Below are 12902 nucleotides of genomic sequence, written 5' to 3' on the forward strand. Positions count from 1 at the left end.
TGGTCGTCGCTGCTGTTATTCCTTGTGGCAGACAGCCGGACGGGAGTGTGTGTGCGCAATCCACTGGAATCCTACGCACAAGAGTAGCTTGCTCGATTGGAATTGTACGATGCGGAGGAGGAAAAAGATCCAATTTGGTTCATTGGAATTCTACGGTTAGCCTGCAATCTTGAAGATCGCCACACAACACTCACTTGTTTCTACTGTTTTGCTGTGTCCATCACCACTACTCTGAATTTCATCCACAGGTGCAGAGTTTGTTTCCATAGATACAGGAGAGTTTGTTCGCAAGCGTCCAGAGGGGCTGAAAGAAAATGATATTCCAATTAACCAAAGTTTGGCCGGGCACAACCGCTGCCACCTCTCCACAAACTGCTTTTGGGTTTCCCATTGCTATTTTACTTGGCGGCTCCTCCTCCTTCAGATGCAAGGATGGCACAGATATTCTGGGCCATCAAGGTAATGCCACCATCAGCTCAAAGCAGGCACGGTCGCAGACCCAGATTAGATGTTCACAAAGACATACTTACTTAATTTGATCATCACACAAAAAGTCACTAAATTTATTCTCCCCCCACCCCACCCCCCAACTCCGCCTCTCCTCGCCCAATAGCAGGCTTCTACTGGTCAACAGGCAACCTCACTGTTTAGGGGCTGGTTTAGCACACTGGGCTAAATCGCTGGCTTTGAAAGCAGACCAAGCAGGCCAGCAGCACGGTTCGATTCCCGTAACAGCCTCCCCGGACAGGCGCCGGAATGTGGCGACTAGGGCTTTTCACAGTAACTTCATAGAAGTCTACTCGTGACAATAAGCGATTTTCATTTTCATTTCACCATTCCATCCGTGCAGGATCAAATAACCCGGTGGATTATTCCACTTCCTACTTTGGAGCACAGAGCCTGCTGCAACTCTACCTCTGGCTTTTGCCCTCCAGACAGTTGTAGATATCTATCAAATGTAGAATTCCACGGGTTATTTACCACTAATCCATTTCCAAAAATCCACCTTCCCATATTATTCGTTTTCTTTGTGCCTGTAGCAGCACACTGTAATAAACATGCTGCTTTGCTCATGACACTTGTACTGACTGCAGGGTGCAAGAGAGAGTAAGGATCGACCTACAGCAAGTCCTTGCTTGATGGCAACTCAATGCTTTACTTGATAAACAACGTTAACATGACGTCAGTACTGTACCTCTCCAGATCCCCCTCCAACTCCACAGCAGTCTGCCCAAGGCTGATTGCATGCCCCATTAACAATGTGCATTTATATAGCACCCGTAATATTGTAAGATGTCCCAAGTGCTTCACTGGAGAGTGACCAGACAAAATCTGACACTGAACCAGAGGACCAAACACTTGTCAAAAGGAGGAGGTTCTAATCAGTCTTGGAGGAGGAGAGAAAGATGGCGGGGGAAGAAAGGTTTAGAGGTGTGAAATCCAGAATTTGCCAAAGACGTGCAGGTTCGGTGGATTGGCCATGCTAAGTTGCCCCTTAGTGTCCAGGGATGTGTGGGACAGGGTGGGTTGGACGGGGAAGTCGACATGGGTTGGGTGCTCTTTGGGAGGGACGATGCAGGCTTGATGAGCTGAATGGCCTCCTTCTGCACTGTAGGGATTCTATAAAAAGGACTGCAAAGCTGGGTTAAATCACCATCACGAGTGCGCTGGCCTGAGCAGTTGATGGGACGAGAGAAAAAACTGATGCGCTCGGTCCTTACCCAGTTGGAAAGTGCATGGGTAAATATTTAGGGAGGGCAGAATCTGGCATTGCTCCAATGCCCTCCACAGTCAATCAGCCAACTATATGATCGAGGTTCATATGTAAAGAACTAATTAGAAATATAGAAACTATGGGGCGGCACAGTGGTTAGCACTGCTGCCTCACGGGGCTGAGGACCCTGGTTCCATCCCAGCCCCGGGTCCGTGTGGAGTTTGCATATTCACCCTGTGTCTGCGTGAGTCCCACCCTCACAACCCAAAGATGTGCAGGGTAGGTGAATTGGCCATGCTAAATTGCCCCTTCATTGGAAAAAAGAATTGGGTTACTCTAAATTTATATAAAATAATATATAAAACTAGGAGTAGGCCACTCAGCCCATCGAGCCTGCTCTGCTAATGTGATCATGGCTGATCCCCTATCTCAGCACCATAGTCCTGCTCGCTACCATACCCCTTGACACCTTTAATGTCTAGAAATCTATCTATTTCTTTGTAGAAATAAGCGTTAATAAGGCCATCAGTGCAAGGGTTAGTGAGCCTTAGCTCGACTAAGTCCCTTTGTGAAAGAAGAATAATTGAAACAAAAAGTTCCTTCTTGCAGTGAAGTTACTTACCCTGCTTGGGAGGCAAAGCTGGCAAATACTGCCCATCCTTCGATTGGGGGTGGTGACGTAGCAGCTTCGGTGTTGTCCCACGCGCTGAATCCAGCATCAGCAACACTCTGGCCGGCACTCGCATTCGTCATAGGCTCGGCGTCAAAGTTCGCCATCCAACCCGCTTCTGAAAACCAAATTAAAACTTCAAGAACTAACTTATATTTACACAGTGCTTTGCGTGACCCTCGCATGTTTTGACGCGCTTCACAGACAACAAAGTATGTTTGAACTGCTGTTAGTGCTATCATGCAGGGAACAGTGACAATCCACATTAGACACAGCTCAACAAATTAAAGGCAGTGCCCAGCCAAACCAGAATTTCCCACGTTTACTTTCTCACCTCTGCTGAGATATCTGTAGCACTGGTAAGAGTAGTAAAACGGTTTCAAGCTCACCATATGGGTGCCCATTATTCATGAAGGCCCCACCTTCTCAACCTTGCCCCTCGCCCGAGGTGTGGTGACCCTCAGGTTAAATCACCACGAGTCAGCTCTCCCCCCTCAAAGGAGTAAACAGCCTCCGAATATCTGGGACTATGGCGACTTTACCTTTAGGGGTGCCCACAATCCTAGAACGCAGATGTGAGCATCTGTAAAATATATCTGTACGTAAAATAGCTTTGTGAAATACATTCACGATTGCACCCCTACATGTGTAAAAGCTTCTACTTTCCCAAAGAGAATTCAAAGTACTTCTCCAAATACATAAAGGGCAAAAGAGTAACTAGGGAGAGATGAAGGCCACTTCAGGATCTACAAGGTCATCTATGCGCATATCCACAAGAGATGAGTGCGATCCTAAATTAATATTTCTCATCGGTATTTGCTGTTGAGAAAGGTATGGATGTTAGGGAACTTGGGGAATTAAATAGCGATGTCTTGATGAGTGTACATATTACAGAGAAGGTGGTGCTGAAAGTCTTAAAGCGCATCAAGTTAGATAAATCCCCAGGACTTGACGAAATGTATCCCAGGACTTTGAGAGGCTAGGGAGGAAATTGCGGGTCCCCCAGCAGAGATATTTGAATCGTCGACAGCCACAGGTGACGTGCCTGAAGATTGGAGGGTCGCAAATGTTGCGCCATTGTTTAAGAAGGACCGCAGGGAAAAGCCTGGCAACTAAAGATCAGTGAGCCTAATTTAGATTTAGAACAGTACAGCACAGAACAGGCCCTTCGGCCCTCGATGTTGTGCCGAGCAATGATCACCCTACTCAAACTCACATATCCACCCTATACCCGCAACCCAACAACTTCCCCCTTAACCTTACTTTTTAGGACACTACGGGCAATTTAGCATGGCCAATCCACCTAACCCGCACATCTTTGGACTGTGGGAGGAAACCGGAGCACCCGGAGGAAACCCACGCACACACGGGGAGGACGTGCAGACTCCGCACAGACAGTGACCCAGCCGGGAACCGAACCTGGGACCCTGGAGCTGTGAAGCATTGATGCTAACCACTATGCTACCGTGCTGCCCCTAATGTCTGTGGTGGGTGGGTTGTTTGAAGGTGTTCTGAGAGACAGGATCTACAAGCATTTAGAGAGGCAAGAACTGGTTAGGGACAGTCAGCATGGCTTTGTGAGTGGAAAACCATGTCTCACAAATTTGTTTTTTGAAGGGGTAACCAAAAATGTAGATTTGGCAGTGCAGTCAATGTTGTCTACATGGACTTTAGCAAGGCTTTTGACAAGGTCCCACGTGGTAGGTTGTTGCATAAGATTAAATCTTACCGGATGTAGCCAATTGGATATAAAACTGACAAAGACGAAGTGTGGTTGTTGCAGGCTGTTTTTCAAACTGGAGGCCTATGACCAGCGGTGTGCCTCAGGGATCAGTGCTGGGTCCACCATTATTTGTTATTTATATTAAAGATTTGGATGAGAATTTAGGAGGCATGGTTAGTAAGTTTGCAGAAGACACCAAGATTGGTGGCATAGTGGGCAGTGAAGGTGGTTATCTCGGATTGCAACGGGATCCTGATCAATTGGGCCAGTGGGTCGATGAATGGCAGATGGGAGTTTAATTTAGATAAATGTGAGGTTACGCATTTTGATAGATCGAATTGGGGCAGGACAGTTAATGGTAGGGTGCTGAGGCGAGTTATAGAACAAAGAGATTTAGGACTACAGGTTCATAGTTCTGTGAAAGTGGAACCACAGGTGGGCAGGTGGTGAAGGAGGCATTCGGCAGGCTTCGTTTCATTGGTCAGAACATTGGATCCCGGAGTTGGGATGTCTTGTTGAAGTTGTACAAGACATTAGTAAGGCCACACTTGGAATACTGTGTACAGTTCTGGTCACCCTATTACAGAAAGGATATTATTAAACTAGAAACAGTGCAGAAAATATTTACTAGGATGCTGCCGGGACTGGATGATTTGAGTTATAAGGAGAGGCTGGATAGAATGGGACCTTTTTCCCTGGAGCGTAGGAGGCTTAGGGGTGTTCTTATAGAGTTCTATAAAATAATGAAGGACATAGATAAGGTAGTTGGTTAACATATTTTACCAAAGGTAGGGGAGTCTAAAACTAGAGGGCATAGGTTTAAGGTGAGAGATACAAAAGGGTCCAGAAGGGCAATTGTTTCACACAGAGGGTGGTGAGTGTCTGGAACGAAAAGCCAGAGGCAGTAATAGAGGCGGATACAATTTTGTCTTTTAAAAAGCATTTAGACATTTCAATGGGTAAGATGGGTACAGAGGGATATTGGCCGAATGCGGGCAATTGGGACCAGCTTAGTGATAAAACTGGGCAGCATGGACAAGTTGGGCTGAACGGCCTGTTTCCATGCTGTAAACATCTATGACTCTAACTTAAAGGTGTCGCTTTGCACGCATGTGGATGCATTCCAGTTGAGGATGGCATTGGGCTCAGTTCTGGCTTAAGGAAAAGGACTATTCTGACAATGCAGCTCTGACCAGTGGCATTGAGCATACGATCCACTCACTGACACTTCTGTGCTCACTTCACTGCCTGATCCTCCAGTCTTTCTTCCCCCGACCCTCCCACTTGCAGCCCCTCAAGCTCCCCCTCCTACCCCCCCAAACCCTTTCTCTCGTCTACCCTCACGAGTGACGAGGGTTCAGAGGGGGAAGTGACTAGCCGAGTGACGTTACAGGCAGGAAATGGCAACCAGGAGTAAGTTGAAAGAGTTAGTTATTAAGAGTTGGCAATTAAAAGTCAGCTACGTTATTAAAAGTTTATAATTTAAGAGTTAGTAAGAGGATTTTTGGTGCCAGTTAGCTTCAAGGCAGCCAATAGGTTCCTGGTGTAAAAAAAAAAATCAGGGAAATAATCCACCCTTATTATATGTTTCCAGATGGGAAAGTGATTTTAGTTTAGCATGTTTCATCTAACATGCCACCTTTTAGGACACATCAGGACTGCTAAAGGATAGGTAGTTGTATAAAGTGGAGAAGTTGTGCTCAATGCAGAATGAAGCTTGGTTAGATCACATTTGACACAATGTCCTTTAAGATCAATTTTTGTGTTTTATGTAAAATAAATAAATTGCAATGAATCAAAATGTACTTTGGTTTAATTCTACAAGCAGCCCAATTAAAATGTTCTTTTAAAAAATTTTACGTAACCAATTATTTCTTTCCAATTAAGAGGCAATCACGGCCAATCCACCTACGCTGGACATCTTTGGGTTGTGGGAGTGAAATCCACACAGACACGGGAGAATGTGCAAATTTCACACGGGTAGTGACCCGGGATCGGGTCGAACCCAGTTCCTCGCTGCCGTGAGGCAGCAGTGCTAACCACTGTGCCGCCCCCGATTAAAATGTTCTAATATCCCAACTGACCCTTTTCTAGTGAATACCATTGGCTTAGGCAATGAAAATGAAAATCACTTATTGTCACGAGTAGGCTTCAATGAAGTTACTGTGAAAAGCCCCTAGTCGCCACATTCCTGCGCCTGTTCGGGGAGGCTGTTACGGAAATCGAACCGTGCTGCTGACCTGCCTTGGTCTGCTTTCAAAGCCAGCGATTTAGCCCAATGTGCTAAACAGAAATGAAAAGTTCCGCTCACTAGCGCAAACATCCTTCGTCTTGACGTGCGCAAAATAAAGTTATGAACTTTCTTGCAGGCCGAGGATAAATACTGGCGACTTCCGTTCAGTGAAGTCCAAATCCCCCTGGCTCCCGTAGAACTGTTCCTACAAAGTCGAATCACCGTATCTCCCAATCACTTCTATTGGCCGGAAGAGGAGATTCACCACAATGAGTATTGATTGGCAATTCACAATGAGTTCCTCACACCGGCTGTATTTCTTCCACAACAAAGATTCTGGTCGACGGGCACAGATGATAATTGCCACTTTGAACAGTGCGGCAACCTCTAATGTAAAGGGAGCAAAAACCTAACCATTCATTTGCTTACCCTTGTTTGGATCTGACTCCACCTTCTCGTCTGTGGGCTTTACAGTGCTCTGTCCCCCTTCATCATCATCCTCCTCTTCAGAGTCTCTGCTTCCTTCACTGTCGGTACTACCAGAGCTTCTGCAACACACATACAAGAAATTAAGAGGTAGTGTTTTGTGTGCAACTTGTTTTTGTGTGTGTGTGTGTTTCAAGCTGTAATTTTTTTAAAATTTAGAGCACCCAACTCTTTTTTCTCCAATTAAGGGGCAATTTAGCGTGGCCAATCCACCTACCCTGCACCTCTTTGGGTTGAGAGAGTGAGACCCACGCACACACGGGGAGAATGTGCAAACTCCACACAGACAGTGACCCAGAGCCGCGATCGAACCTGGGACCTCAGCGGCGTGAGGCAGCTGTGCTAACCACTGCACCGTTGTGCTGCCCCTTTAGGCTGTAATCACGAACATTAACTGATAACTCGGTAATTTCTGCTCTTCGGGTGGTACAAACGGATGATAAATGTGTGGAATGGAGTCATTGACCTGGCAGGTCCCAAGGATGATCGTATCCGTGATCAGTCGGGTGATCTCAGCCGAGATGTCAGTTGTGCAGTCTGTGCTAGCGGAGAGGGGTGGAAATCAACTCCCCATCACTTATCAATACTTGGTGACTATGCAGAAAAGCATTGGGTGAAGACAGAGCTGGGTTCGACCAAGACACATCCCCTTTTTGATAATCCCTGGAAGGGCTGTGGTCATCACTGCCAGGACCACGTTTTATTGCCCACCGCTAATTGACCCTGAAGTGAGATGCTTGCCTGGCCATTCCAGAGAGCAGTTAAGAGGCAATCACATTGCTGTGGGTCTCAAGTCATGCATAGGCCAGACCAGGTTAGGATAGCAGATTTCCTTCCCGATAGGTAATTAGAGAACTAGATGCTTTGCTTTTTTTACAACTTTGTTTCATGGCACTTACATTTAGTTCCAGATTTCATTTTTATTAACCAATTGGATTTATTAATTGATTGAAGTAAAATTTTTCCAGCTCCCTTGGTGGGATTCAAGCTCGTGCTTCCAGGGCCTCTGGATTCATAATCCAGTGACATTACCACAACAACACTTGCTGTTTGAAGCTGACAAATGGAGTTCTGGGAGTGTATCGAACCGTACCACACTGTGCTCAGGAACAGACGGTAGGAAATCTCTCTGGCAAACCCACAGACTGTACCTTGGCGCACGGGGCGCATCTGCTGCAAAACGCACGTCCTTTTCTTGCCACACGTCATCTTCATCCGAGCCCTCGTCGTCATTGAACTGTCGTATTCGCTCCTTCCAACACTCCTCAAACAGGTTTGTGTTGGGCTGAGAGACAAAAAAGAAAGTTACACTTGCACCCGAGTTCTGAAATCGGTCCTGTGGCATAAATATTGAAGTTGAGAGATAAGCAGTGAGTCATTTGTCCCCACCAGTTTCTTTAGGATGTGGATTGACTGTTAATTGAAAAAGTGCAATGCTTTCTAAGAGTTGCATCTTCAGTGCTGGCTATTAATTAATACAGATAGGTTTCCGGCTTGCTACACTGATGAATCAGTATGTAAAGACATGTACCCCATGACTAGCGGTACACATCAATGGCCCCCATTTTACTCTCTGGCAGAACTAGCTTGAAGGCGACTCAAGATGATGTGGGCAGGCGATATATCACCTCGGGATTGTGCGCCTGACAACTGTCAGGGAAAAGAGATGCAATATGGATGTTTGGCTTGGCTGTGATGCCTCTGCTGAATGGCCCCAATGCCACCCACTGTCCAGGCTTGCACACAAACTGTGGGCATTTGCCTCAGTTACAAAAGGGCTACAGGCACCTTCAGAATTGCATCTCAGCACATCCGTGCTGGAGGGCATGGGAGGTTAAAAAAGGTGGGGGGGGGGGGGGGGGGGGAGGAAATGGAGACATTTGCCTTGTTAAATTGTAGGAAAAGCAAACAGCAGGCGAGTAAAATTAAGGGTCAGAAGACAATTGGGGAAATCACTGTCCAATCGGGGTTCATCAAGGCCAAATGCATCATCAATTCTCAAAATCTCCCACGCTCGTGCAGTTATTAAAGAGCCCGATTTTCTCTCCTGAAATCAGAATTCACCCGGATCTGAAGATGAAATACCGGCGCCGAAGAAATGTGCACATTGTGTCAGCTGCGCCACCTTTAAGGAGGGGAGCTATACTCACACTGTCACTGTTGGCGTCGAACACAAAGCTGATGTTTGCGGCTCTCTCAAACGGGGAACTGTTAACCAAACAGGAAACAACGGGTAAATATTCACCTTTGTGAAAGGGGAAGCGAACTTGCTCGGCACGGCACAGGAAGAAATACCTCAGGTGGAAATGATTTCTCAAACCTTTCAAACCCAAGGAGGTTTCTACAAAGAAACCTGGCAACTGCTGGTGATTCCTAAATGGTGACTTCACATTTAAATATGCACCACTGGGGAGTCACATAAATGACAAAATCTCAATAGTGGAGATATTGTCTCCACATTGTGGCTACTGTGTCAGTGGGGTCTGAGGTTATGGGTTTATTGCCCTACCCTTTGTCCCCCATCCCTTCTTACATTTGACTTTTTCAAAATATTTACCTGATTATTTCCGGGTGGGGGCTTCTCCATAAAATAATTCTTCTCACCACTCCCTTTGATCTTAAATTTATGCCCTCCAGTCAACAACTTGGGGGCCGGTCAGCTCAGCTGGCGAGACAGCAGAGGTAGCTCTTGGTGCCCCTGTTCCCGCAGTGAAATCATGGCTACACTTGGGCAACGAGGACACTGCATGAAGAGTGTTACAACTCGCTGTTACAGGGTAGTGGAAATAGTTACTTTCCAGTTTACCTCATCAAACCCCTCACGTCTGAGCAACTCTTCATAATCTCTCAACTGCCTTCCTTGGTCAGGAAACAGAGCTAGTTTTACATTAATTATATATGCATTTGCGGGTGTTAGAAATAAGGCATTGCTTTAAGTAAACTTCATTTTGTGTTCCGCCTTAGGGTGAAAACTTTAGTCAGCTTCAAGTTCAACAAAGGTGCCTGCATATCTGTGGGGTTTGGTCACTTTAAACTGTGCCTGTAATGTAATTAAAGGGTTTGTGATGTGTAAATAAACAGGAATTAAAGGAAAATTAGGTTGTTGCTTAGGGTGGCACAGTGGTTAGCACTGTTGCCTCAAAGCACCAGGGACCCGGATGCGATTTTAGCCGTTGCACGTTCTCCCTGTGTGAACGTGGGCTTCCTCCAGGTGCTCAGGTTTCCTCACGCATTCCAAAGTGTGGTTAGGTGGATGGGCCGTGCTAAATTGTCCTAAATCAACTAAAATGTGCAGATTGGATGCGGTTACGAGGATAGGACAGGAGAGATCTAGGCAGGTTGCTCTTTTGGAGGGTCGGTGCAGACCCGATGGGCCAAATGTCCTCTTTCCGTACTGTAGTGATTTTATGGAAACCAGGGGCAACCCTAGGTGAGAAAAAAATTTTAAACAAAATGTTTTTCCCAATTAAGGGGCAATTAGCAAGGCGAGACCCACGCCGATATGGGCCGAATATGCAAACTCCACACAGATGGTGACCCGGGGCCGGGATCGAACCTGGGTCCTCAGAAAGAGCTTTTGAATTTGGTTTTATGATAGGCCAAGGAGGAGCTGGGCAGGATTAGGGAGCTGGGGAAAAAGCAGACGTCTCAAAAAGAACAAAACAAAGTCCAGAAACCAGGGTGTCAAACCAAAAATAATGTCTCAGGAAGACAAAGGAACAAAGAAGAACAAGTTGAACAAGGACCCATTAGTGAAGTTAAAGTAAAAAGCAGAGAAAGTGCTCAAGTTAAAGAGACAGCTGCAAGAACCAAATTTAAAGTGAGAAGCCAGACATCAGAGGTAAATCAACACTTTAGTGACATCCAAATACAGCCCGTGAAGTAGGCGTGTTCTGTTGGCATGGGTGTGTACCCGAGAGAATGTGCGGAACATTGAATGCACTTGGCAATCCATGGCACAGGAATACTGAAAGGAGACTGTCGCCCTGGAAGTGGATCCTTGGTGAAGGTATCCAAGGGAAAGCATTGTTTGGGAGAAGATTCTACAGAGTGTGTGTTTTTTTTTTGAGAGTGGTGCCTGGAAAGTGTGGAAGTCAGACCAGTTGGCTCACAGTGTGACAAGTATAGGGGGGGATTGGAGGAGAAATCCCCAGAAGTTGTTTCAATCCTTGGTTTCAGAGTTAGTTGGGTCTGACCACGGTTGGATTATTGGTTTACTGAGTACTTGCTGAGGATATATCCCTTTTCTAACTTGGGTTACCCGTACAAATCGGTGTACATCGGCAATGATATAGGTGGAGTGAATGAGGAGTGCATTATAGTTCATCTTCTCTTGTTTAACAAATGTTTTATTCGTTAGTTGGCAGTCCTGCGACTCTGGTCACCCACATTTCTGGACAAAAAGTAAAAGTTATGGTCTGTTGAACCAGGGTTCCATTCTGAAACCTGACTGTCCAGTTGTTTTCAGCTGGGATCGTATCAAAAGTTATATATTTTTTTAAAAAGGCTCCAGTTCCTCAACCCTTGTAAGAAAAACGTCCCATCCTGGCAATCATCGGCATTGGTGTCTTCTGCGCTCGAGCATGCCTGTACATGGATGTGCAACAGAAGGTTGAATAAAAGGCAATATTTATTCCCATTTGGAGTGCAGACCATTGGCACTGATGCTGATGGATTTGTCGCCTTTGCACTGTGATGAAATAAAGTACCGTGTAGATAAGGTTTGTACCTGCTTAATTGCTTCAAAGCCACTGCAAGCACGAGTTAGCATTTGCAGAATACAGGGAGAAAATGATGAAAACATCACCTCAAAGAAAACAAACACTGTCGACATTTCTCAAGATTCCAGTCAGTCAGTTACATGGACTATCCTTAATATGTTATTTAACCGCCCACTCTCCTCACTACCACTTCAAGATTGAAGTAACCTCTAAACAACCTCTGCAACTGGCTGCTAGGTATCACCGCTAGGTATCACCTTACCTGCCTTTCTTCCCTACCTGGCCATTTGAAAGTCTCGGTTTCCAACCTGCTTTGTCTAACAATTTTCTGTGCGCAAGTGCCTGCATGAAACCCTTTCCTGCTGTGATTTGCCCAATTCTAAAACCGGGTTTCTCTCTTGTGAAAACAGTCGCACCACCAGCGAACAGAACTCAGAACTCACTTCACACTTTCCTCCTGCTCGGCGAACTCCTCATCGTTGAAGCCAAACTGGTCGATGAAGGTGGAAGTCATCTGTTGAATCTGATAGTCGGAGAAAGCCTGAAACATAAAAACCACCGACGGTGACACGTCCGTCAATCAGGACAGTGCGCAAGAGGCAAGATCAGAAGTGCAGAGGCAATCCCAGACACACCAAACAACACAGGAAAGACAAACAATGGTAAATCGTGTGGTTTATGTCACTTTGTACGGAAATTATTACAAGGCCAACTCCTAATTGAGTCAAGAATAGAGGATGCTCGGAAAATGCAGCAGGCCTGGCAGCTTTTTCCAAACCTCCTCTGGTCTGGTTTCAGATTCCAGTATCCGCAGCATTTTCCTCATCCTAATTGAGTCAGTGGTCCTACCACCTGTCCTGTCTTGTAGAAACGTAGAAAATAAAGCAGGAGGCCATTTGGCCTTTCAGGCCTGCTCCGCCATTCATTATGATCATGGCTGATCATCAAGTTCAATGTCTTGATCCCGCCTTCACTCCCATATCCCTTGATCCATTTAGCCCCAAGAGCTGTACCTAATTCCTTCTTGAAATCACACTACGTTTTGGCCTCAACTACGCTCTGTGGTAGGGAACTCCGCAGGTTCACCACTCTCTGGGTGAAGAAATTGTTCCTCACCTCAGTCCTAAAAGGCGACCCTTATTCTCAAACTATGACCCCAGTTGTGGACTCCCCCACATTGGGAACACAGAGCGTCAAGCTGAATGGTGACACCATTGCGTCCCATTGCGTCTCATTAATGGAACAATCATGGAGACTGAACAGAACCCAAGGAAACCTGTTCAGCCAACAATTATATAATTTACAGTGAAGGAGGCCATTCGGCCCATCGAGTCTGCACCGTCCCGTGAAAAGAG

General features: G+C 46.1%; 1 protein-coding gene across 2 annotated transcripts in view; it reads right to left on the reverse strand.

Moving 5' to 3' along the window:
• The window catches only part of LOC119956549 (serine/threonine-protein phosphatase 6 regulatory subunit 3-like), a 107623-nt gene that overhangs the window by 22047 nt on the left and 72674 nt on the right, over positions 1–12902 (reverse strand). For both annotated transcript variants that reach the window (XM_038783849.1, XM_038783848.1), the window contains exons 15-20: positions 11991–12088; positions 8977–9034; positions 7978–8111; positions 6770–6888; positions 2337–2502; positions 195–304 (exon numbers count right to left, since the gene is read on the reverse strand). In XM_038783849.1, coding sequence (XP_038639777.1) covers positions 195–304; positions 2337–2502; positions 6770–6888; positions 7978–8111; positions 8977–9034; positions 11991–12088 — 685 coding nt within the window. The remainder of the gene's footprint in view (positions 1–194; positions 305–2336; positions 2503–6769; positions 6889–7977; positions 8112–8976; positions 9035–11990; positions 12089–12902) is intronic.

Source organism: Scyliorhinus canicula, chromosome 23, assembly GCF_902713615.1.
Source record: "Scyliorhinus canicula chromosome 23, sScyCan1.1, whole genome shotgun sequence".
NCBI lineage: Eukaryota > Metazoa > Chordata > Chondrichthyes > Carcharhiniformes > Scyliorhinidae > Scyliorhinus > Scyliorhinus canicula.